At 36.8% G+C, this 26,026-nt stretch overlaps 1 protein-coding gene across 1 annotated transcript in view; it reads left to right on the top strand.

Moving 5' to 3' along the window:
- The window catches only part of LOC142352048 (phospholipid-transporting ATPase ABCA3-like), an 82,531-nt gene that overhangs the window by 4,169 nt on the left and 52,336 nt on the right, over positions 1-26,026 (top strand). The window contains exons 4-10 of the mRNA XM_075404395.1: positions 1,187-1,345; positions 2,717-2,807; positions 3,391-3,498; positions 11,857-12,068; positions 21,204-21,364; positions 21,651-21,789; positions 22,619-22,723. Of these exons, the coding sequence (XP_075260510.1) occupies positions 1,187-1,345; positions 2,717-2,807; positions 3,391-3,498; positions 11,857-12,068; positions 21,204-21,364; positions 21,651-21,789; positions 22,619-22,723 (975 nt within the window). The remainder of the gene's footprint in view (positions 1-1,186; positions 1,346-2,716; positions 2,808-3,390; positions 3,499-11,856; positions 12,069-21,203; positions 21,365-21,650; positions 21,790-22,618; positions 22,724-26,026) is intronic.

The following is a 26,026-nucleotide window of genomic DNA, read 5'->3' as shown; positions in this document are numbered from 1 at the left end:
AGTCGGATTATGGTTCCTTTGCGTAAACCAGATTTCATGGCTTTTTTTATAGAAGCGCTGAACACTTATCGGCAACTAGCTTTGAATTGTCGTCACGCTTTTGATCAGCACTAAATGTAAAACGTTACCAACAATCTGTTTTGCTAGCTTTTTTGCCATTGATAAAGAATTTGACGTGAATGTGACGAGTTAAGGGTCATTGGAAAGCAATTTTTGGATTACGTATTAATAGCCGCCCTCATCTTCTCAGCCGGCTATTATTGCGCTCGTATTTTTTTTTTTTACTTCGTCAAACTTTTTTTCGCTTTACCATTTTGCCGCTTTTTCGACATTTTGCGTGCAATCGTTTTGACTTCTCTAGGCTAGTTTCTCTCTTCTCTCATTCTGCTAAAAGTGAATTTGAACATCAGTTGCTAAGCAAAGCAATTCAAAATGAACAGAGTCAGTATAAAAAATTGAATTCAGAAATAGAAACGGGATAAACCCATAAAGCCCAATTTTAGATGCCCGCTATTTGAACGTCGTTCCTATAAGTCTTAGTTACCACCTCTAATGCTTATTGGTGTTGATAGTAGCCCCTGTAGCCTCTCTCTAAGAAACAGAAGTATGTTCAACTACGAAATGCCATCAAAATAAATCGGACTTAAAAAAATATTTTTGTACAAAAATCTTTTTTTTTTCAATATATTCTATTCGTTCAATCCCAATCATGCTTATTGGAATCAACGGCGGCTATTTTCCGGCAATCTGCCGGGTATGTTTTCTGATACTAACTGGGTATTTAGTATAAAACCTCGTGGCAATTATGTAATCCAAGCTAGAGGGAGAACTAAAAATCTGATTTAAATACTGTCGTTATCCGTCCCCTCGTAATACATTATTTTGGATGTCAATTTTTGGTGCTGTTAAAAGTTTCCGGTACTGCATGTTTGAAAAGTTGAACCAGTTGCTGGTACTGGAGTTGAACCAGTTGCTATCAACTTGAAAGCCTAGTGTTCTAAACCATAACAACTAAGTGTAGGCTTTGCCACCTCGTTCTTTTTTGTTTGCGACCCTGTTCCTTGAAGAAACATCTCTTAGGCCATGGTTGCTTTGTACAAACGGATTCTCTGTTGTGAGCTATGTCAAGTTTATCATTTGCACAATTTTATATTTGGTTGTACTTTTATTTTTGGCAATGTTATAGGTGTTGGTTACCACATGGTGGCTGAAAAAGTACCTGGCTGCAACCCGGAAGCTGTGCTTTCTTTCCTCTCCCGGTATGTGCCAGGAGTGGAGAAGGAGTCGGACATTGGGGCGGAACTCACTTTTCGACTGCCACAGGAATCTTCGCCGAACTTCCCCAGTGCGTATTTTAAGTTTGCAAGCTTTACATTCAAGACGCCTTCATCGCATCGCTTTGATAGTATATGAAAGACAACAGTTTATTTTCCATGACAGTGGAAACATGTATCTCCACAGAAACAAAGAAGTAAAGCTTTTTAATTTCTGCTCAAAGAATGCTATCTTGCAATTATTTGTTTAATAGCCGCGAAGCGATAGCGGCTATTATTGGGGACATCATGGTTTATCTAATTCGTCGTCTCCATTGATGATTCTTACGACCTCATTTCTTGGAATTTACTTTTCAATTTCAGTGATTTCTACTGCTATGTTCCTAATATCTGCTGTCATCGTCTCAGCTGGCTATTATTGCTCTCCCAGTTTACGACTCGATGGGGAATATTGGTAGAGCGTCTTTTCTTTCGGTCGACAATTTTGCTTGAACTCATTTGAAACAGCACGTGGAAACTAACTGCTGTGGTTAAGTTGCTGAAAATAATTGAATAACGTAGTGAAGAGAGCAGATTTTTTTCAAACGCATTTTTAAGAGTGAGCACAAAAAGTATGTCAAAAATTTTTCGCTGAGCGAGAAAATTTTTGTTCATGGTTGGGAGTTTTCAAAGCTGCTTTTTTAAATCAATTTTTCTATCCAAAACGTTTCTGCTAGGCTGCATCATAGTTTCTCAAGGTATGTTCAAAACGTTATGAGCATTTTAGGTAAAAAGTAGGGTTTTTTCCGATGAAATTTACCGTTTTTGAATGATAACGTTTTTTCAATTTTTGGCCAAAAATCAAATTAGGATCAAGTGGCAACGATATTTGTTTCAAGTAGGTTTCGGGATTGTTGTCATTTTCGAGGAAACGATCGCCGTCAGCTCATTTCATATGCTCTGATTTTTTTAAACAGTAGTAGTACGTGACGTAATAGGTGTGCTCAGCTTTCTACTTCAAGTCATTTCCGGAATTCTTCTGGCTGCTTTTTTTACTTAGTGAGCTTTTTGGCGTCTCCAGGCTAGTATACTATTGCTATTGATAATAATCCCTGTTTCCTTTCATTGAGAAACAGGATTGTGCTTAGCCTCAAAACTAAATCGAATAGCCCAATTTTGTTATTTTGTGTAAAAAAAAATTATTTTCCGTTATTGTTTCAAACCCCAATCGGGGGTCATAGGAATCAATGGCGGATTTTTTCAGCAACATTAATTGTGTGTTCTTCATTTGTGAGCTGTCACATGTTGCCATAGAATTTAAATTCTGCAATTTTTAGCTGAAGCAGCTTCTAAATTTTTTATTCTAATTCCTTGATCAGGGTGAAAATTAATAAAGTATTGTTATAAAGCATGATGATTTTCAAGGTAATGTGACTGCTTGGAAGTATTGTAATTTATTTCAGATCTTTTCGATGAGTTGGACAAGGATAAAGATAAGCTCGGTGTTGCTAGCTACGGAGTGTCAGTGACTACCCTTGAAGAAGTGTTCATGCGGTTAGTTGGCACGATATTCTTGGAAAAGTTGGAACTGTTTCATGCCCAGACCTATAATTGATATCCTACTTCCTATTAAGTTGCACGAGCCATTCGTTATGAGAGCATATGTGCCCACATGCATGGGTTTGAGAAAAGAAAAATATTCCTCCGGGAAGGTGCAGAGATCAGGGGTGCCCGAGTGAAAACGGAAGATATTGATGATCTCTTGCTTTGTAGTATTGATTTTCTGGAGTAATAGTCAAGTGAAAATGACTTGTAACTTAAAATGGTTCCGTTTAATTCATTTAAAAGAGATGAATTTATTAGAAAGGGGGTCTATAGTTCATTGGGGTAGTAAAATTTAAATACGCTCTAGGTAGAGAATGAAACCTGACACTCAGACAAATTTTTCTCTTGTTTCCATGCATGCATTCATTATATTTATAACAATGTGCGTCATTAATGCAGCATGTTTTAATTTAAATAATTTCGTGTATCGTTCTCTCACTCCAGCCCTTTATGAGGCTAAATGCTTGGCCAGTGATCGTGTCTAAAATCGAGGCCTGATAATCGGATGACTATTAATTTTTTTGTGATTCAGGGTTGGTCATTTGAACGAAGATGCTGAAATGGGCAGAGAGGGAGGAGGTGATGGCGAGGAACCGCCTCCCAGTTATTCTGCAGCCAATACTAACCAGGCAACACCAAGGTATAAATTCACTTTGAGCCAATTTTTAGCAATTGATAATGTAGATGAGTTGTTCAGAGACTCTATTCATGCCTATACCTTCTACTTAAAGTAAAACCAAACAGTTGTAAAAAATGGCGTTCACCCTATTCAAATTGATGCTGTTTAAAATAAGATTGAGTAGTTTTATTCAACACTGAAGTTAAGGCAAGACATTTTTTTTTACAAATATCCATTCCCATTTTTTGGTGGCTTTACATCATTTTAAGCTAATCTGTTCATTGTCATGCACTGTCAGTAATGTGTCGACGACGTTTTCAATAAGCTTGAGCTGGCAGCTGTGAAAACCAACTCCACGCCTGTTGTTTGAAAGCAGTTCTTCAGGCGTAGTCAGTTATGCTTGTTATAGCTCCGAAACTTGAATTGTATTCAAGCGTCGTATTCTTACCACTCGAAGAGGGTTAAAGGCGAGCTATTGTTTTTGTTGACATTACCGGATGTCAGTCAAATTAGTCAGTCTGTTTCACGCAAATCGAAAAAAAAATAATTCGCTTTTTGTTCATATATAATTTGGAGAGCGAGAGCGTGAGCGAGGGCGCGCGCGCGCGCGCGCGAGAGAGAGAGAGAGAGAGAGAGAGAGAGAGAGAGGGAGGGAGGGAAGGAGGGAGGGAGGGAGGGAGGGAGGGAGGGAGGGAGGGAGGGAGGGGGAGAGAGAGAGAGAGAGAGAGAGAGAGAAAGAGAGAGAGAGAGAGAGAGAGTAGCAAAGTAGGTGCGAAACTCTCTAAGAGCCTTACGTCCTAGGTCTCTTGAATATGAGAGATTGACCGAAACCTTTTTTCATGACAATGTCTTGGTCTGAATGGCAGTTCTTAATCTGAAAAGGTTGACCCCCTCGGTCATCCCACCCCACCCATCCACCCAAACCCACCCCCCCCCCCCCGACACCTCTCCCGTCCATCGTCCTCTAGTTGACGATTTGAACCCCCTCGTCCAGTGCTTCCACCACTTCCCTCCACGCTTCAACCCCCTCAACCCACCCCCACTCCGCACATACCTCCCATAAGGCTAGCATCACTAAGCTCAGCTGGCTACTACCGAAGTCAGCAGCTCGACGTTTGTGAACAATTAGCGCGACATTAGTCTATTCGAAGAGTATTTGGGTCACATGTGTGATAAGATTTTGTTTTTGAAACCATTTCTAGCTTTTCTCAGTTTGATATTTTTAATTTCTCTTGAACGAAGTTCATAGCAATTATTGTAAACGTGTGTGTCTTTTTTATGCAAAATTTTTCGCTTGACAATTTTGAGTTGTCGAGTGACTTTTACGCCCTTGACTTTTTTCCGTTTCGCGTCATCTAGAATTCTCTCTCAATCATAATTTCAAAGCAGCTAAAATCACAATTTAATACCCAAAGTCAAATGAAAAGTGCGCCGAAACTGGCGCCATTTTTTACCTTAAATCCTTATAGTAGTATATGTTAACCTCTAATGTGGTTATTTGAAGCCCACTATTGAACTTCCTAGTCCCATTTAGGCTCCTCCTCTCCTCCTCCTCCTCCTCCTCCTCCTCCTCCTCCTCCTCCTCCTCCTCCTCCTCCTCCTCCTCCTCCTCCTCCTCCTCCTCCTCCTCCTCCTCCTCATCATCCTCCTCCTCCTCCTCCTCCCCCTCCCCCCGACTGAAGCAGGCTGCAATTGATTAGAGCTCACACTAGTCGTTCGAGAGCAATTCTTCCGATGTTTTGTCGGCTGTGTTTTAATGGTTTTCCTGACGTTAATTAATAGCCGCGTCCTCAATTACAGGCGGCTATTATAGCGCTCCTAATTTTTTACAATGCAAAGAATTTGAATTGTATTGGTGCGCTGTGTTTTTTTTAAGATGTGTTCACACATTTTTCAATGACTTTGATCTTCCAATACTGGATAAACAGGTAAAGCCCAGCGGGCATTAAGTTTCATTAGAGGCCCAAAGTGGGCTTTAGTAGTCCTCCAAGTGCTTATAGTGGGTGGTGTAGCTGCTGGGATGGCCTTAATTTAAGGTTAAAAGGTCATTTTTAGGAGTTTTTGGGCTCAAAATGGTGCAATTTTTCATGTTGTTTGTTGAGGTTTTTTGTTTGATTTTGTCTCAGGTTGAAATTTTTAAAAGTTGATAAAAACTTTTTGCGAGACAAAATTGCTTGTTATGACCATTTTATGAGCTATATGTTTTGGTACTACAAACACAAACACGAAAAATGATCCTAATTTTCGCAATTTTCAGGTTTTTTGAAAATGTTTGTCATAATTTGAGTTTTTAAGACCTAGGTGTCAAGAAACCTCATCTAGAGTTTGATAATGGGTTTGATGATAGATTACTGCTTAGTTTCCAGTGGTAATGGAATGTTTTTCCACTTTTTGCCATCATGACTTTTAGCATTCTTTGACAAAACTTGCTATTTTTTCATAGTTTTTGACATTTATTGTCATTATTCAAGTTGTTTGAGTCCCAGGGGCAAGAAAACCTAATCAGTAGTTGGATAATAAGTTACTGAAAAGTTTTTAGTTGTCATGGAATAGGTTTTAATTTTTGAATATTTTTAGCGATTTTTTTTCGACAAAATTCGCATTTTTTCAGGTTTTTGAAAATTTTGGTTATTTTTCAGTTTTTCCAGCTTCAGGGACCAGGCAATCTCTTTTGAGGCTTGTTAATAGGGCACTGCATAGTTTCTAGTAACATTAGAATGATTTTTAACATTTTATTAACATTTTAATGTCTCCAATTTTAGCATTTTTTAATGAAATCTGAATTTTTTTAAGGTTTCCTCAAGTTTTTGTCAGTTTTTGATATTCGTCTATTCTCAAGTGCGAGAAAACATATTCCGCGTTCTAATAAAATTTTACTGCATGGGTTTTAGTTTCAATGGATTTGTTTTCAACAATTTAACCTTTCGACTTTTAGAAGTTTTTTTGATAAAATTTGCAATTTTTTCAATTTTTTTCAAAATATCTGTATTTTATTTATTTTTTCTTGCCTCAGTAGCCAGGTAACTTCATCCAGTGTTTGATAGTATCTTATTAAATAGTTGCTAGGGGGCAATTGAATGGCTTTCATTCTTTTAATAGAACGAATTTCTATTTTTTGAAAGTTGAAATTTTAGAAATTATTTTCTATCGATCTATGAGCCTATGAGTTTAAAGTTTGGAATTGGGTTACTGGATAGCCTCTAGAGACACAGAAATGATTCTGAAGATATTTATATCACGATTTTCAGCAACATTTCCTTATAATTTGCAATTGATTTCTTTTTTTATTTTTTTGGTCATTTTCGAGTTAATCGATCTTCAAGGGCCAATGAATATTTTTCAGGTCTTGCTAATATAATACTGGAACGATTTCAGGAACAAAAATTGGTTTTTAACATGTTTTTGGAATAGGTTTTTTTAAAGGAAAAACTTTTGCCTTAGGTTTAAAAGCTCAGAGTTTTAGCAATGAGTATATTTTTGTTGAGGTTCGATTCTTTTAGGTTCTCATTTTTATGAGATGATTTTGTTTGTGTTCTGGCTGAAATTGTTCAATTGATCTGCTGGTCAGGTAGAGTACGTCTGAGTTTTTTTCATTCAATTCTTTGAATTGTATTTCAGGATTGTCCTGCTGTGTTTTTTTACTTCGTCAAACAGATTTTTGTTTCGTCGACCACTTGGAATTGACTTTTCCAATGACCTACCTCACTCAAAAAAATGATTTCTGAACTCACTTATGGAACTTTAAATTTTATGAACATTTACTTATTAAAGGTCAATAGTGTGCATCTAAGTAGTGCCAAACATATATGCCCTAATTCTTGATTATTAGTCTTGAGTTTTTGATTTTGAATATTAATTTTGGGATCTTTTCCGTTTGTGCCCCCCCCCCCAAATATTGCACGTGCATCTCTGGGGTGCAACTAATATGCGCCCACTAAGCAGAGGGGCACAATCGGAAAAGATCCTAATTTTGAAAAGCCCTATTAGGGCTCTCTCCTTATAGAGCTTATGTGTCTCAGTCCGAAGCTAACCCAAAATGTCTAGTGGTCTATTAAAGGACTGGTGGTCGATCTGTCTATTATATTTCTATAGTTGTCTCAATTCATGTAACGCCACATGCGTCTATCGCGGCTATTTTCCGGCAATCTGCCGGCTATGTTGTTTTGTCGTCTGACGCTTTTTTTTTCGTTTTACAATTTGTTCCAGAACATTCTGCCGCTTCACGTTTTTAGTCACTCTTTCACGCTTGATTTCTTGCTTTTCGCGTGACCTAAATTGCTCGCAATCAAAATTTGTTCGTTGCTAAAACGAACTTGGTTGTAATATAAGACTGCATAAGGTTATTGTAGCCTAATGGTTAATGCAGCCGGTTCTTACGCCGGGGTTGATGGTTTGAACCTCTGCGTCGTCGAAAGTTTTTGCACCCAAAATTGTTTTGAAATGTACACCCCTTTGAATGAAATTTCGCCGCGATTTTTTGCCAAATATTTTTTATCTGTTTTTTACAGCACGCAAGTCTATTCTTTCGCAACTATTCGGGCAATCTGCTGGCTATGTTATCATAATTCTTGTCCTCCAATTTAGAGTATGAATTCAACTTATTTATCGAATCTAATGAAACTGATGGGCAAATTAGAATACTTTTTGACTTAAATGGCTGTCTATTATGCTCTTTTTTGTAACTGTTTTCATCCCAAAGCTGCTCTGTGGGGTCAGCAGTAGTTTTTGTTTGGCAATTTACCGGCATTATTTTAATGAAGTTTTATAGATGATGAATTTACTTTTTTTAACCTCTAAATCTCGGGTTCAAAATTTTGATCAATTGGACTCAAAGGTCTGCTCTAATTTTGATATTCAACTATTGTATTCTCAATCACTTGTGGACAAAAATTAGCAGTATATTTATTTGTTCTGCATAATTGTTTTGTGGGCAATTTGTCCAGGTAATTAATAGCCGCCGTCAGCCTCTCAAATGGCTATTATTTAGGCACTCTCCTTTCTTTTTGAATTCGCTTTACCTTTTTATTACGTTTTTCGTTTTCATAAGTCACGATTTCCTCACTCACTTGGCTTCTGACTTATTTCCTCACTCACTGTTTCAATTGAATGGACTTAAATTCTTTCACGTATTGAATAACGCAATGTGGTGAATACTGTCAATGTCAAAAAAAGCGAAATCAGAGAAACGGGATTAACATATAAAGCCTTAAGTCATAGTGCATTAGCTTATCAAAGTTCAATAAAGCGATTACTAGCTGGCTTTAGTATAAAGCTTAATTATTTTCAGCTGCGAAATATAGTTTTAGAATCTGACTGAAAGTACACATCGAATTAGAACACTTTTTGAAACTTAAGAGAAAATTCGGTCACTTTCTGTCACTTTTTCTTTTTCTGTTTCAATCCCGATGTGCATCAAGAGCGTCAACGACGGCTATTTTCCGGCAATCTTTCGGCTATGTTTTTTCAATAGCCGCCGTCAGCCACTCAAACGGCTATTATTTAGGCGCTATCCCTTTTTTAAATTTGCCTAACCTTTTGATCACGTTTTTCGTTTTACGTTTGTCACGATTTTCACGTTTGACTTCTGACTTACTTCATTCACTGTTTCAACTGAATTGATTTTAATTTCTTTCATGCATTGAATTACGCAATATTGTGAATATGGTCAAAGTCAAAAGAGCAAAATCAAAAGAGACGGGATAAAGCGAGAAAGCCTTGTCATTAAGTCCTTGGGAATTAGGTTATCAAAGTTCATTAGTGTTTGTTAGCTGATATCGGTATTAAGCTTATTAGCTTTCAATTTAGAAGCTGAATTACGTTTAGTTTTAGAATCTAACTAAAACTGCACGCCAAATTAGAACACTTTTTGAAACTGAAAAAAAACAACAAAATTCATCGAATTTGATTCTTCTTTTTTTCTTTTTCTGTTGCAATCCCGATGTGCATCACGCCTTCTAACGGCGGCTATTTTCCGGCAATCTGCCGGCTATGTTGTTTTGTGGTCTGACGCTTTTTTTCGTTTTACAACTTGTTCCCGAACATTCTGTCGCTTCACGTTTTTAGTCACTCTTTCACGCTTGATTTCTTGCTTTTCGCGTGACCTAAATTGCTCGCAATCAAAATTTGTTCGTTGCTAAAACGAACTTGGTTGTAATATAAGACTGCATAAGGTTATTGTAGCCTAGTGGTTAATGCAGCCGGTTCTTACGCCGGGGTTGATGGTTTGAACCTCTGCGTCGTCGAAAGTTTTTGCACCCAAAATTGTTTTAAAATGTACACCCCTTTGAATGAAATTTCGCCGCGATTTTTTGCCAAATTTTTTTATCTGTTTTTTACAGCACGCAAGTCTATTCTTTCGCAACTATTCGGGCAATCTGCTGGCTATGTTATCATAATTCTTGTCCTCCAATTTAGAGTATGAATTCAACTTATTTATCGAATCTAATGAAACTGATGGGCAAATTAGAATACTTTTTGACTAAAATGGCTGTCTATTATGCTCTTTTTTGTAACTGTTTTCATCCCAAACTGCTCTGTGGGGTCAGCAGTAGTTTTTGTTTGGCAATTTACCGGCATTATTTTGATGAAGTTTTACAGATGATGAATTTACTTTTTTTAACCTCTAAAGCTCGGGTTCAAAATTTTGATCAATTGGACTCAATGGTCTGCTCTAATTTTGATATTCAACTATTGTATTCTCAATCACTTGTGGACAAAAATTAGCAGTATATTTATTTGTTCTGCATAATTGTTTGGTGGGCAATTTGTTCAGGTAATTAATAGCCGCCGTCAGCCTCTCAAACGGCTATTATTTAGGCACTCTCCTTTCTTTTTGAATTCGCTTTACCTTTTTATTACGTTTTTCGTTTACATAAGTCACGATTTCCTCGCTCACTTGGCTTCTGACTTATTTCCTCACTCACTGTTTCAATTGAATGGACTTAAATTCTTTCACGTATTGAATAACGCAATGTGGTGAATACTGTCAATGTCAAAAAAAGCGAAATCAGAGAAACGGGATTAACATATAAAGCCTTAAGTCATAGTGCATTAGCTTATCAAAGTTCAATAAAGCGATTACTAGCTGGCTTTAGTATAAAGCTTAATTATTTTCAGCTGCGAAATATAGTTTTAGAATCTGACTGAAAGTACACATCGAATTAGAACACTTTTTGAAACTTAAGAGAAAATTCGGCCACTTTCTGTCACTTTTTCTTTTTCTGTTTCAATCCCGATGTGCATCAAGAGCGTCAACGACGGCTATTTTCCGGCAATCTTTCGGCTATGTTTTTTCAATAGCCGCCGTCAGCCACTCAAACGGCTATTATTTAGGCGCTATCCCTTTTTTAAATTTGCCTAACCTTTTGATCACGTTTTTCGTTTTACGTTTGTCACGATTTTCACGTTTGACTTCTGACTGACTTCATTCACTGTTTCAACTGAATTGATTTTAATTTCTTTCATGCATTGAATTACGCAATATTGTGAATATGGTCAAAGTCAAAAGAGCAAAATCAAAAGAGACGGGATAAAGCGAGAAAGCCTTGTCATTAAGTCCTTGGGAATTAGGTTATCAAAGTTCATTAGTGTTTGTTAGCTGATATCGGTATTAAGTATATTAGCTTTCGGTTTAGAAGCTGAATTACGTTTAGTTTTAGAATCTAACTAAAACTGCACGCCAAATTAGAACACTTTTTGAAACTGAAAAAAAAACAGAACAAAATTCATCGAATTTGATTCTTCTTTTTTTCTTTTTCTGTTGCAATCCCGATGTGCATCACGCCTTCTAACGGCGGCTATTTTCCGGCAATCTGCCGGCTATGTTTTTTCAAGCTAACTACGAAGTTAACAACTGTTTGGTCAGTGTATTTGTTAGATTTTTATCTGAAGAGATTTGGTAATGCAATCATTATTAGGTGAACAATTGCAACGATCAAGCTCTGAGGACTGAAATGGGTTAAGTATTGATTATTTTTCAATATATGACGTTATCTCCATGTAAGGTAATAAACAGTTAAAACTTTTTAATCATGAACTCTTGGTTTTCATCTTATTGTTTTCAACTTGGTATGGTTGTAGATTGATTTTAAATGTAAAAAAAAACATAATTGATGAATGACTGCTTTCAAGTACAGTATCTCATCATTAAACTGCTACCAGAAATTGTATTTCTTTTGTGTACGGAATGAAGTCATTATTTTAATAATTGTTTCGGGCCTCTAAATTTAAACTGCTATATCAGTAATTTTTTTGACGATGAACTCTGATCAAGTAGACAGGTTGATTATTCTACTGTTATCAGTAATTTGCATTTTATTTTGGGGAAGAAATTTCATGTTTGTTCTGACTGAGTTAATTAATTGTGATGTTTGTTGCTAGACACAATGGAGCGTACCAACAAGACTCGGTGGTAAATGCACCTCATGTAAATGAGAAAGGCAATGACGTAAGAGATGCTAATGGCAACAGACCTCAAGAGACCGCCAACGGACATGGGACTGGTAGCAATAATAATGGTTCTGCTACAACAACAGCAGTACAATATAATGGACAGGAAGTGGTTATAACTTCCACATACGAGCCCCAACGACGTTAGTTTTCAGCCTGCGTCACTTGTTGCCGCTTTTAAACTTGTTTGTGAGGATTTCTCCCGGGAAACAGATAAAGAAACTATTGTTTTAAATGTGTTCAACAAAATTTCATGGAAAAAACTAATGGATAATACCCTTTTGTTTGGGTTAGCTTTTCCCCGGTAAAAGACCTAATTAATTTTTTTAAAAAAGTGGTACAAACTTGCTTTATTGTCATGTGAAAAAATTTCGCAATTGATAAAACTGTTTTTTTCAGAGCTCAAAGTTGACCTTTAGTATTGTAATTGGTTATTTTGTCCACCATGTCGAGTCGTCTTTGAGGAGAAAGTATAGAAAGTTCATCCGTTTTCTGTCCAGAGCATACAACATTGTTGCGTCGATTATGTTTTTGTCGGACTATCGAACATTTCTCACTTTTTTGTCTCTTTCTCTCTCGTAACGGTAGTGATTCATTTTGAAACTTCGAACTAAAAAGAAATATTTAGTCCGTGTAAAGGAGGAAAAATTATGATTAGAAATATTATTTTTTGTCGAATGAAGCTTCCTGGTTACTTGACGTTATGCGTTACAGGAAATTAGTTTCATAAATGGAATGGCTTCACAACCCAATGTGTGTATTGTGGCAAGAAGCATCCGCTTTAGGAAAGGCTTAGCTTAATTAGACATAGGCAAAATTTACCTACTATATTTAAGGGTTCGAATTTGAAGCTTTCCTCTGTTAAAAACGGGAAACTACCGTTTTTATGCTGCCATGCACTTAAATGAACCGTATGCATGGCTGATTTGCATTTTGAAATGATGCACTTGTTAAGAGATATTTGATATGCGAAATAGATGAAGGGTATTTTTTAACCTCTTTTCACTTCAAATATACATACGTTTTTTTAATATTCTTCTGATCTTTTACAAAGCAAGAAATTGATATACATGCGTCTCGGAATCAATGGAAATCGCTTTTTATTTAGAGCACCATTGTTAATGTTTTCCAAAAATTTGATTTTAAAAAAAGATACAAATTCTATTTTTTGTGAATATTTTAAAATTTTTGCATTAATGCTGTAGTCTTCGACGCAGAATCGTTAAGCTGAGATTTAATTGACGTGGGTACAGAAAGCTGAAGAATGTGTAATAAAAAATATGCAACGCTTGAAATGTTTTCAAAAGTGAGCGGATTCACAATGCCGATTTTTGTCGCATTGTCTTGATGATGTTAGATGTAAACGTTCTTCTTGAAAGTAATTTCTGCAGATAATCTGTTCGGCCAAATGAATTGAAAGCAGTAATTGTATGCATAAATGCGCAAGGAAATATTCAGCAAAAACTATGAGAGGTAATATTAGGAAGCGCATGACCAAATAGGAACGTCAATAGATTTTTCATGTTCCGTTTTCAATGTTTTCCGAATTTGCTCCGTTGTCAGGAAATAATACAAAACTTCTGCTGTAGAATTTTCTTCGACGGTTGTTTACTTTTTTAGGGCCGGCTTCAAAAGTGGCACAATAATAATAATGAGAACCAATTACATTAACCAGTTTCAAAGGCTCATAATTTTTGTTTAATGAAAAACTTGGTGGCAGGGTCATAAAAACGTCGGTTGAGGCACCAAACCAGTAGATTACTTTACTAGAAACTGTATGTGAACTAGCATTTATGAGACTAAATTATAAATTGAGAGAAAAAAAAAGTGAAAAATTCAAAATTGACTTGTTATTTATGAAAGAAATATATTCAATGGCATTAAAACCATGAACTGTCAACTCAAGGAGACCTGTCATTATTCAGAATGTGTCAAACGACTACAACAAGATCATTGATTACAGGCAAAATTTGAAAACTAAGGAAAAAACGCGAGTGTCGAAGTCATTAAAACCGTACACTATCCACTGAAAATATTATATATGTGCAACTGAGCCGCATTTCGACAGCAACGGGAACTATGGTTTGTGTGATAATGTGACAAGTGAAAGAAAGGGAACCGCAAATTTGGACAGACAGTAAAAGGTTTTTGAATCATTATATAAACACTCAGTATCAAAATCAGAAAACCATTAGTTAAAGCATAAAGCGTTTTACATTATTTTTGCTTTACTCAAAATATGAACCATAAAAACCATGACCTTTACTCTGAAAAAATAATGTTTGTCCTTTGGGCCTCAATTAAACATAAATGAAAGCAAGCATGTCTGTAATTGGATTGTAAAAATTGCAAATGTTTTAAAAAAGACGGCGCCCGATTACAGTTGGAATTATTTTCATTGTAATAATCCTCGAAAAGACCAAAACTGGCCTTGCTATTGCTGCGCGGCAGATAAATAACGTAATGGTTACTAATAGATAATTTTTTGCGTAACAGATAATTTGGCATACGAAGTTCTTAATATATCAAAAAGAAATGACGCATTTTTAATTGCTCTCAAACGAAGTTTGTAGCAATCATATTAGTCCTGTCGGTCTTTTTTACGCGATTTTTCGCTTGACCGATTTTTCGTCTGACGCTTTTGACTTTTCGTCCTCAAAAACGGGATAAACAGGTAGCGCCCGGCGGGCATTAAATGCTCTTAGAGCCCTTCAGCTCTGTTTCAGCTCAAACTGTTTTGGAGACTTATACTTATACTTTTGGTGTGAAGGGCTGTTCTTAGAGGTTGATACCCCCACCCCACTTTTGCCTCCACCCCCACCGCGCAGTTGCCCCCAACCCAGTGTTGCCCTCCATCAGACCCCGGTGCCCCCCCCCCGTGGCTAGCTACTGACGAAGCCAACCGCTATCAAACTTATACTTATAGTGTGAAGGGCTGTTCTTAGAGGTTGAAGACACTCCCACTGTTGACCCCCCCATTTTGCCCCCCACCGTGCTGTTGCCCCCACCCCAGTGTTGCCTCCCCAATCAGTTCCCGGTGCACCCCCCCCCCCCCCCCCCTCCCATGGCTAGCTACTGGCGAACAACCGCTTGCTAAAAACTAAAAACGCAAATTTATACCATTTCGCAATTTTTTCATGCTTTTGAAAATTTTTGAAATTTTTTGTTTTATCAGCCCTAGGCGTCAAGAAACCTCCTCTGGGGTTTGATAATAGGTTACTGCATTGTTTCTAGTGGTAATGGAATGTTTTCAACATTTTAACACCACGAATTTTACCAATTTTTTGACAGAACGTGCAATTTTTTCAATTTTTTTCCACTTATTCAGGTCTTTCCAGACGCAGGGGCCACAAAACATCATATGGGGTTGGATAATAAGTTACTGACGAAATTTTAACAGTCATGGAATAGTTTTTCAACTTTTTAATGTCGCAAATTTTAACAATTTTTTGATAAAACATGCTTTCAAGTTTTTTCGAAATTTTTTGTCGGTTTTTAGATTTTTTAACCTTAAGAGCCAAGGAACCTCCTCTAGAGTTTAAAGATAGGTTACTGAATAGTTTCTAGATTAAACGGAATGTCTTGCAAGATTTAACATCACGAATTTTAGCATATTTATGTTATTTTTTGCCTTTTTCCAATTTTTTAACATAGTTATTATTCAGATTTTTTGAGCCTCAAGCGTCAAAAAAGCCTCGTTGGGGTTTGATAATAAATTACTGGAAAATTTTTCTTGGTCATGAATTAATTTTCAGCTTTTTAATATCACAATTTTTAGCGTTTTTTAAAAATAAAACTTGCCATTTTAAAGTTTTTGAAAGCTTTTGTCATTTCTTATTTTTCTTTAGCCTCACGAACCACAGAATTTCCTCTAGGGTTTGATAATATGTTACTGCATAGTTTATAGATTTAATGGAATGTTCTTCAAGATTTTAATATCACGATTTTAAGCAGTTTTGAAAATTATTTGCAGTTTTTCGTGTTTTTGATTTTTTTTTCCGGCAAAAGAGGCACTGGGGCCTCCTCCAAGGTTTGATAATAAGCTGCTGAATTGAGTTAATGGGAATGTGATCAACATTTTTTAATCCAGTTTTTGACTCAAATGGTTTTGTCTTTTTTTTGCGAAGTTGAAAATTTTTTAATTTTTCCTTTTTCAGTTTTATGATTTATTTATTAACAAGGTTAGAAAACTAGAAGTGGCAGTGTCGTATCCAATCATAGAATATATTCCGGTCTCCTTCTCTCTCTTTCGTTTGGGGTTCCTTTCCTTTTCTTTCTCGTTCACGTTTTATCTCTCACACACTCTCTCTCTCTCTCTCTCTCTCTTTCTCTCTTTGTTGGTTCTGCACTTCATGTACTGTTATGTGGCGTTATGTCGCCATCTCTGATCCTCATTATCAATGAGTTATAGTGGAAATGTTTTTTATCAAAAATGATCTGACAGGCACTTTTAGGAAACCGTTGTTAATTGCTCTCAAAAGCAATTTGTAACAAATATGTTAATCCTGTTTGTCTTTTTATGCAATTTTTCGCTTGGCCGATTTTTCGTCTGACTCATTTGACTTTCGTATTCAGAAACGGGATAAACAGGTAGCGACCTGAGGTCACTAAGCCGTGGCTAGCTGTTGACAAAGCCAAACGCTCGCCGGTCGTTTGAGAGCAATTCGCCCGATGTTAGTCGGTTATGTTTGATAAACCTGGTTTTAAATTAGCGAAAGGCCGTCAAATTGTTAGTTCCAGAACATTTTTTAGAGGCCGGTTGTAAAGATAGCCCTCATCTCGTTATACAAAGATTTTTTGGCACTTTTTAATTCTGTACTGCGGGAAATGTTTGAAAAGTGGGCAAAGGCAGCATATTTGTTCCTATTTTTTTAAATGAAAAATGGTGAAATTTCAAAAATTTATTGAATATTTATTGAGTTTGTTTACAATTCAGCAAGTTTTTTTGTCTTTTTATGTTAAACCAATAACACTATCGTTAACAATTTTTCAAATATTTACCAAAATTGATCAAAATTTGACCAAAAATTACGAAAGATGTGAATTCAACGAAAGTGTTGCTAATGTTCACAAAATTTAAACATCGATAGTTGATTGAAATAAGCAAAATGCGAAACTCTTTTTCATTCGATGCTCTATACTTGACAAGCCTTCTAATGATACCACTCACAACTCTGTGCGATGATTATATCGATCGGCGAAAATTGTTAAATGACTGGAATAATGACTGAATTATCTATGGCTTAGCTAAAAATCTCAAATTTGCTAGAAAACAAACATTTTTTGACCAGCTAACAATAACCGCCTTTTGACCATTCAAATCCAAACAAAGGCAGGACAGTAAGAAAGAATCGCAAATAGCTTAAGCTGACACCTACAAGCTAAACAGAGACCAGCTGCAAAAACCAGCGTAGAGACTGCCCCGCAACAACTTAAGGACATTAGGTTTCAGGAATCTACCGTCTAACAGTTTCGTTAGAAAAATGTTTCAACAGTTTTTACTGAAAGATTGAAAAAATTTATTCAAACATTTAAACTTAAACAGCAAAAGTTTCAATTCGAAAGTGAATAAAAAGCGCATAGCTGGATGTTGAGTTGCGGAAGAATGAAGCGGAGGAACTGTTCGTCTTCTATTTAAGCTAAGAGAAGTCAACTAAAATAAGTATCCCCGGTTGACGAAAACCATACACTCGAATATCTTGCGAGCATACAAAAATCTTGAGATCGTACAAGGTCATGAATGACTCCCGGTAATAATTTCAGGTCATAAATGATTTCTATGATTTACTAGTAACTATATTAAAAACTCATTGGTAGACAAAAACCGGAAATGTAGAGCTCCTCTGACCTGAAATAAGGTAGAAACGTGTTTGGCCATTTTTTCCAAACCAAATTAGTGATCATGGTGTACTTACTGCTCTCAAACGAAATTTAAAGCAATTATTGTAAACGTGTCTTCTATCTGCAAAGATTTTGCTGAGGCAGTTTTGCACTTTTGTCCTAAAGTATTCGTTGAATTTAATTTCTCAAGTTACTTTTTCACGCTTGATTTCATTTTTGCGTGATCTAAGATGCTCCTATTCAGAATTTGAGGTTGTTGCTAAGATAAAACCGATTTTAAGATAATGCTTTCCAAACGATTGATCGTCGAGTGGTTAATGCTTCAGTCTACCTCATCGGAAGTTAGTGCGCCTATAAAAATTAAGCCCGATTACAGCACCCTCTAAATTAAATTGCCCCGCCTGTCGTTCGAGAGTCAGTTTTTACGAAATTTGTAGCAATCATATTAGTCCTGTCGGTCTTTTTTATGCGATTTTTCGCTTGACCGATTTTTCGTCTGACGCTTTTGACTTTTCGTCCTCAAAAACGGGATAAACAGGTAGCGCCCGGCGGGCATTAAATGCTCTTAGAGCCTTTCAGCTCTGTTTCAGCTCAAACTGTTTTGGAGACTTATACTTATACTTTTGGTGTGAAGGGCTGTTCTTAGAGGTTGAGATACCCCCACCCCACTTTTGCCTCCACCCCCACCGCGCTGTTGCCCCCAACCCAGTGTTGCCCTCCATCAGCCCCCGGTGCCCCCCCCCCGTGGCTAGCTACTGACGAAGCCAACCGCTAGCCGGTCGTTTGAGAGCAATTCGCCCGACGTTAGTCGGTTATGTTTGTAAACATGTGTGTCTTTTTTATCCAAAATTTAGCTTGCTGGTTTTGACTTTTCGAGCGACTTTTACGCCCTTGACTTTCTGCGTTATGTGTGATCTAAAAATCTCTCATTCACAATTTCCAGCAGCTGAACTCAATTGGCGACAATTTAATACTAAAAGTCAAGTGATAAGTCCGCCGAAACTGGTGCCAGTTTTTCCCTTTAAATCTTAATGGTGGTACATATTTGAAGCCCCTACCGCTTTTCTTAGTCCCACTAGCCGTTCGAGAGCGATTCTTCCGACGCTGGTTGTTTTTTTTTATTTTCTGGTTTTCTTTTAATGTCAGTAATGACGGTTGTCATAGTGTTTTTTGAAAAAAAAAAAACATTTAAACTACTATTTCATGGTTTAAGCTTATAGATATACTTCTATCGATATTTGCTATCCAGAAGTAGCAGTTTTTTTAGTTATGACCGTACTTGTTAATCAATCTGTTTCGCAGTGTCTTAATCTGGCATATCTAGCGAGATTGAATCTGTTTAAAAGTTGCACTTTTTAGATAATGAAGTCATTAGTGCTAAAAAATAAGATTTCAGTGATTTTTGTTGTTGCCTTGTTCATACAACATTTTATGTATTTTCTATTGAGCAGTTTTTTATAATCTAAGGATTGGAAACAATAGTCAGGTATTATAATGAATTCTATGCCACTTGAGTTTTGTCTCCGAATTTGCTCTGTTTTTCTTTTCATGTTTAAAGACTCGGTGCATTAGGTTATTAAAGTTCCTTAGAATATAGTTTTAATTGCTATACCTCAAAATACTTGGTATAATACCTATAAATGTTCTTATTACTTGCTCTCAAACGAAGTTTGTAGCAATTGTATTAGTCCTGTCGGTCTTTTTTTTTATGCGATTTTCCGCTTGATCGATTTTTCGTCTGACGCTTTAGACTTTTCGTCCTCAAAAACGTGATAAACAGGTAGTGCCCTTTTGTCAAAATTTTGAGTTTTGTCAACCCTAGATGTCAAGGAACTCCTTCTATGGTTTGATAATAGGTTATTGCACAGTTTCTAGTTGTAATAGAATGGTTTCAATATTTCAACTTCGCGAATTTTTGCAATTTTTTGAAAAAACTTCAAGAGCCAAGGAGCCTCATCTAGGGTTTGATGATAGGATACTGTATAGTTTCTAGACGTAATGGAATTTTTTTCAAGATTTTAACATCACGATTTTTAGCATTTTTTTGAAAAAAAAACAGCATTTTTGAAAAAATTAGACTTCTTAATTTTTTTAACATTTATTGTCATTATTCAAGATTTTTCATCCTCAGGGTTCAGAAAGCCTGCTTATGGGTTTGATAATATGTGGCTGCATAGTTTTTAGTGGTAATGGAACGGTTTTCAACTTTTTAATATCACAAATTTTTATCGATTTATTTTTATAAAACTTGCAATTTTTTGACAATTTTTCTCATTTTATAGGTTTATCTAGCCTCAAGAGCCATGGAACCTCCTCTAGAGTTTGATAACAAGTTATTGTATAGTTTCTAGATGCAATGGAGTGTTTTTTAAAGATTTTAACATTAACGAGTTTTAGCATTTTTTTGAAAAGTTTTTGGCAATCTTCATATTATTTTGACATTTGTTGTCATTTTTTAAGGTTTTTCCTGCCTCAAGAGCCAAGAAGCCTCCTTCGAGGTTTGATACTAAGCTGCTGCTTAGTTTCTAGAGTTAATGGAATGGTTTTCATTATTTTAATGACTCGAGTTTTAGAAATTTTTTGATAAATTTTAATTTGAAAAATTTTTGAAATTTTTTTTTATCATGTTCCAAGTGTATGGATCTTTATGAGCCAGTGACACTGGTTAAGGCTTGAAATAGGCATACTAGATCTCTGAGACAATGGAATGGTGTTCTGAAGATATAAATATCACGAATTTTAGCAAGATTTTGTTAAAATTTGCAATTATTTTTAAATAAAATTTTTGAATATTTTTGTCCTTTTCTGAGTTTAACGATCATTACTGGCCAACGAAGCTTTTTGTGTCTTGCAGATGGGTTACATGACAAAAATCCAGAGACAAAACATGTTTTTGAACATTTTCTTTACTGCGAAATGTGGAAACTTTTCTTTGGAATTTTTCACTTTCAGTTACTTTCTATATGATTTAGTTACTAACAAGTTTAGAAAACTTGAAGTTAAAGAGTCGAATCTCATCATGGAAAAAATTCCTAGCTCTCTCTCTCTCTCTCTGTGTGTGTTGGCTGGCGTTCGTTTCCTTCTCCTCGCTCACGTTTAATTCTCTCTCTCTCTCTCTCTCTCCCCAGCACTTCAGCGGCTGTTATGTAGCGTGATGTCATCGTCTATTACCCTAATTTCAGGCCCCTTCAATCAAGCTAAAGCTTACCTTGCTAAACAGTGGCTAGGTACTGGCGAAGCCAACCGCTCGCCGGTCGTTTGAGAGCAATGTTAATAATTCTTTTCAAGTGATCTGGGCGAATATAAACTGAGCGATACCAAATGAAGACTGATTTGTTAATCCAAAATAGAAAATGTATTATATTGGCTCAAAATATTCGAGCGCTTGAAATTTGCTTTGTCATAGCCTCCGCTAAATTTGAGGCTGTTATTTTCAGAATTCACTGAGGTGAAGCGGAACACGTCAATTGTTCTCTTTGGACAACAGATGCAGGCTTTGTTCATAAAACGGCTCCTCAACACCTGGCGATCTGTGGCGCTCTCAATTGCACAGATCCTGGTGCCAGTGTTTTTCACCACTCTCGCTCTCAGTTTTACGGTAATACTTTTCTCCACCTAACTCGATTACGTACTCTTAAACATTTTCATATATCTTTGTCATTAGGCACCATGTAATGATACCTCTACCAAGTTTCAACGAAATTTCTGTTTTCATGATAAAACACATAATGATAATGATGGCTGTCGTCATTTTTAGTTTTTCACAAATAACTGATTTTGAACTGCTCTTCAATTCGCATAACCATTCAACCAGATTTGCAAATTCTGTCGTTAGAGAGCAATTTGTCTCAAATCAATTTCTCATTTTTGCTTCTTATTTGCAGAAAATCATATCGGATCGCGAGGAGTTGCCACCGTACACCTTCAGTCTGGAAAACTATGGCTCTGAGGCTCTCAAAGTGACTATTGATGGACCCGATGACCAATTCGAATCTCTCAAAATCAGCTATCGGCAGGCGCTTGGTGTGTATTAATGCATAGTCCTTTCACGTAGTCTGAAGTTGCGTCTCTTGCTAAAGTAGCATATTAATCAATATTAGTCAAAAGGTAAAAGTAGATTATATATTAATTACAATTAATCAGAAAGTAAAAGTATCCTATTAGGTGAAAAGTTGCTAGGAAAAAATTTTCTCAATGAAGAAATGATGCTATAGAAATAAATCAATGAAACACTGGAGCATTACACAATATTAATTGCTCTCAAACGAAGTATGTAGCAATTATGTTAGTCCTGCAGCAGTTTTTGGCTTGACCTATTTTTTTATCTGACCCTTTTAACTTTTCGTTCTCAGAAACATGATAAATAGGTAACGCCTGGAGGGCATTAAGATCTCTTAGAGCCTTACGGCTAACTATTCTCTAAGTATAAGATTCACTGTACCTGTTCTTCACCGAAAGGCAGTATGCGGTTGAGCAGCTCTCTTAGAGCCTTACGATTACTAGTCTCTAAATATGTGATTCACCAAAACTGTTGACGAGAGATGAATTCATAGTGTGAAGGGTGGTTTTTAATCTTAGGAGATTGACCCCGCAGTCAACCCCCATGCCTCCTCACGTATCCACTCTCCTCCCCCCACTCACGGCCCGCAGTCACTCCCACCCCCTCACTCCCTCTTGTCCTGCCCCCCATGCTTGCTAGCATTCCTAAGCCCCTGATGAGTGCTTCTAAGTCAACCGCTCGACGGTGGTTTGAGAGCAATTCCCCCGACGTTAGTGGGTTATGTTAGTGTATGCTGCGATCTTTGACTCATCCGACTTATTTTAGAAAATCTAGAGGGTTTTGTTGTTCTAGGTGGAACTTACCATATCAACAATGTGAGTGAGTCAGATATGGTGTCTTACTATGGAGAGAACGGCAGGAACAAAGTGGACGAGTTCAATCAGAATTGGGTAGTTGGTGAGTTTTATCTATTAATGTCCTCATTCGTGCTGCTAATTTTTTTAAATTTGAAGAAAACCTGATTGGCTGAACGAGTCTTATTTATTATTATTTGTTCTTAACAGTTTCTTGTAAACAATTTATACGCTGTTATTTTTTTCAATCGATGAGTACAATGAGTAATTAGTTGCTCTCGAATTCATTATTTGAAGATATTATTGCAAGCGTGAGCGGGACGGTTTTCGACCATGCTGCTTCCCAATATTTACTCCCATCCCTTCCCTTTATCTTCACCCTGTGCGGCTAGGCTTCATTGGCTAAGGCTAGCTGCAACCCTCCTTTAGCCTCTAATTCGAGAGCAATTTTTTAGGGGGTAGTCGGCTTATTAATAGCCGCGAAGCGATAGCGGCTATTATTGAGGACATCGTGTTTTTTTATTCGTCGTCTCCATCGACAATTCTTGCAACCTGACTTCTTGGAGTTGACTTTCAGTGATTTCTACTGCTTTGCAGTTAAAATTTGTGTGCCTGACGTCATTTGTTCTGCTTTCAATTGCGTGACTTACCTCACTAAAAAGATGGCTTCTGCACTCGCTTAATGAACTTTAAATTTTATGAACATTTACTTGTTAAAGGTCAATAGTGTGCATCTAACTAGTGGCAAACCTATATGCCCTAATTCTTGAGTATTAGAGTTTTTTATTGCTAATATTAATTTTGAAAAAGCTCCATTAGGGTTTTTCGTTATAGAGCGAATGTGTCTCATAAAAATGACAGTCCGAATCTAACCAAAAAGTTTAGTGGTCTATTAAAGGACTGGTGATCAATCTGTCTATCTTATTTCTGTAGTTGTCTACAAGCGTACAAGCGTCTATCGTGGCTATTTTGCGGCAATCTGCCGGCTATGTTGTTATGTTTTGTAGCTTCGAGAACCTAGTTTTGATTAATGAAAGAAGTTGCACTCAAACGACTTATGAGCAATTAGGTTCCTGAGTAGATAGCTGGGGCTCAGGGAGGTTAGCTTAAGTTTGTCTAATAGAGTGAGCTGAAAACGGAAAGGCTGAACTGGGAGGAATTGGCCGATTGGAGTGAGAGGTGTCGAAACGGCACCTTTCACTTACAATAACTGCCCCTCAGTTAACAGTTCTGTATCTCAGCAGTTTCTGCGATATCTACAATTAGAGACTAGCAGGGTTCTTAGGGAACTGCTTAGTTACTTAGTGCCCTCTGGGTTGTACCTGTTATCTTGTTTTTGTGGACAAATCATCAGATTAAAACTATCTATCAGACAAAAAGTCGCTTGTACGAAAAATTGCATAAAAATACCTACAGGACTAATATAATTGGTACAAAGTTCGTTTGAGAGCAATTGAAAATACCCGTTTTATAGCAATTTAAAAACTATCAAATATCCAGAAGGAAATATAGAAAGGAGCTGTACATTTGTAATTTGACACAAGAATTTGTAAGGCGAACCAAGTCCTTTATATGTTGAGGAGAAATGTGCATGCGAAAGTCAGAATGATCGTAAAATTGGGTCTCTATAAATCACTCGTTCGTCCGGTTCTACTGTACGGCTTTAACTGTGTCGCCGTCACGCAGAGATCTCAATGAACTTGAAAGATTTCGAAGAAAGGTATTGAAATGGATCACCGGAAAGAGAGAACTGAACTATATCAACCAATTGAGACTGTTATTCTTCCAATGCCCATGTTTCTTGAACTGTCTGACGTATTGCTACTTGTGAAGCTAGTAAAAGATAGTAGCTGCGATCTGGTTCTGCCAGAGATTGGACGAGGAGAGTCGACAGCACGAGATTTTCAAATTGCCGAAGAGACGAACAGAGCACGAAACGATTTTGTGTTTAGAACGTGCCCAGTCAGCAGTCGATTAGCCAAGTACACAGACGTTCGCTAGTCTGCAGGACTAAAAAGTCGCATGTGAAACAAACATCTGCACGTGGCATATCGGCTGCGACTGCTCAACGTGTAGAAACAACCGGACAATGTTTTAGTTAAGACGACAGGGACCAGGTCCCCTCAGCCGTGGCTGAAAATCCCCAACAACAACAAAATTGAGGTGACTAATTGCTCTCAAGCGAATTTTGTTGCAGTTATTTTATCCCCTTTGTCATTTTTATGCGATTTTCAGTACTACCAGGTTTTCGACTGAAAACACATTTCGTGCGTATTTGTCTTGCGAAACAGGATAAAGTGGAAAAGTTCGAGGGTATGAAGTTGCTGAGCAGTTCTCTAAGAGCCTGGATCCAACGAAATTATCGTTCAATGAAACTACTGTGTAGGCGTAATTTCACCTTGTAAAGGCTAAAACGGGCAATTTTTTGGATTCACCTCTCAGCCCATAGCCCTGCACTAATTCTTTCACCCACCCCCTTGTTGCTCACCACAAACCTCCTCCAGTGAATTGGTACACGTTAGCTAAAATTAAGTGACCGCCATAGCCACCAACCTCTCGACAGTTTCGCTCCGCTTTATTCAGTTAAAATTTTTACTTAGAAAACCGAGTACGAATGTCTTTAATTGCTAAGTATATATGTAAATGTGGACCTGACAAAAGTTCTAATTGAAAACTCTAAAAACTGCACAATTTGTCGAACAAAAAACGGTAACAAGTTTCAAAACAAATATTTACTGTCTGACGAAAAAAACTGCTGAAACGGAGTAACCAAATAAATGCTTAAAATTTGTTTTAAGAGCAATCAAAGTGCATAAAATTTTCCAGGAATTGTTTTGAAGAAAGTTGTGGTTGTCTTGATAGTTTTTGATCAATAAAACGAAACTAATTTCTTAAGTAAAATCTTTCGATAAGCAAAACTTTCTAGCATTATTTTCTTATGAGTTAAGAAACGTTCGAACATTACGTACTATGCACAGTCCCACATGAGTGCGCCTGATGTGCTTAACAGTTTTTAGCAGATAGCCGTAAAGTAGTTGTCATGATTTCTTTTCTGGCATTTCCTTGGCCCGAGTTTACGACGGCTTAGAGTTTTCACTTTTCAGGATCAATCAACAATATGATCAACTATTAATGGATTAGTTTTCTAGTTGCTGGGAAAAAAATTTTGAAAGGGAAAGACTTTTAATAGCCGCATCAGCTTCTCAGCGGGCTATTATTGTGCTCCCATTTTTATATTAGAATTCGATTTATATAAGAATTTGATTTGTATTGGGGCGCTGTCTTAAGATCTGTTCACACATTTTCATGATTTTTGAAGTCAAATTGAAGAAGTGATTTGGGTCACGCTGAAACCGGAAGTGGAGCGAAAAAACTAGTGGTTTTGTTGCGTGAAATTGTTTGCTCT

This window comes from Convolutriloba macropyga, chromosome 13, assembly GCF_964194025.1.
Source record: "Convolutriloba macropyga chromosome 13, txConMacr16.3, whole genome shotgun sequence".
Lineage (NCBI taxonomy): Eukaryota > Metazoa > Xenacoelomorpha > Acoela > Convolutidae > Convolutriloba > Convolutriloba macropyga.
Note: the sequence above shows the minus strand (reverse complement) of the source record. Positions and strands in the feature narration are given on the sequence as shown.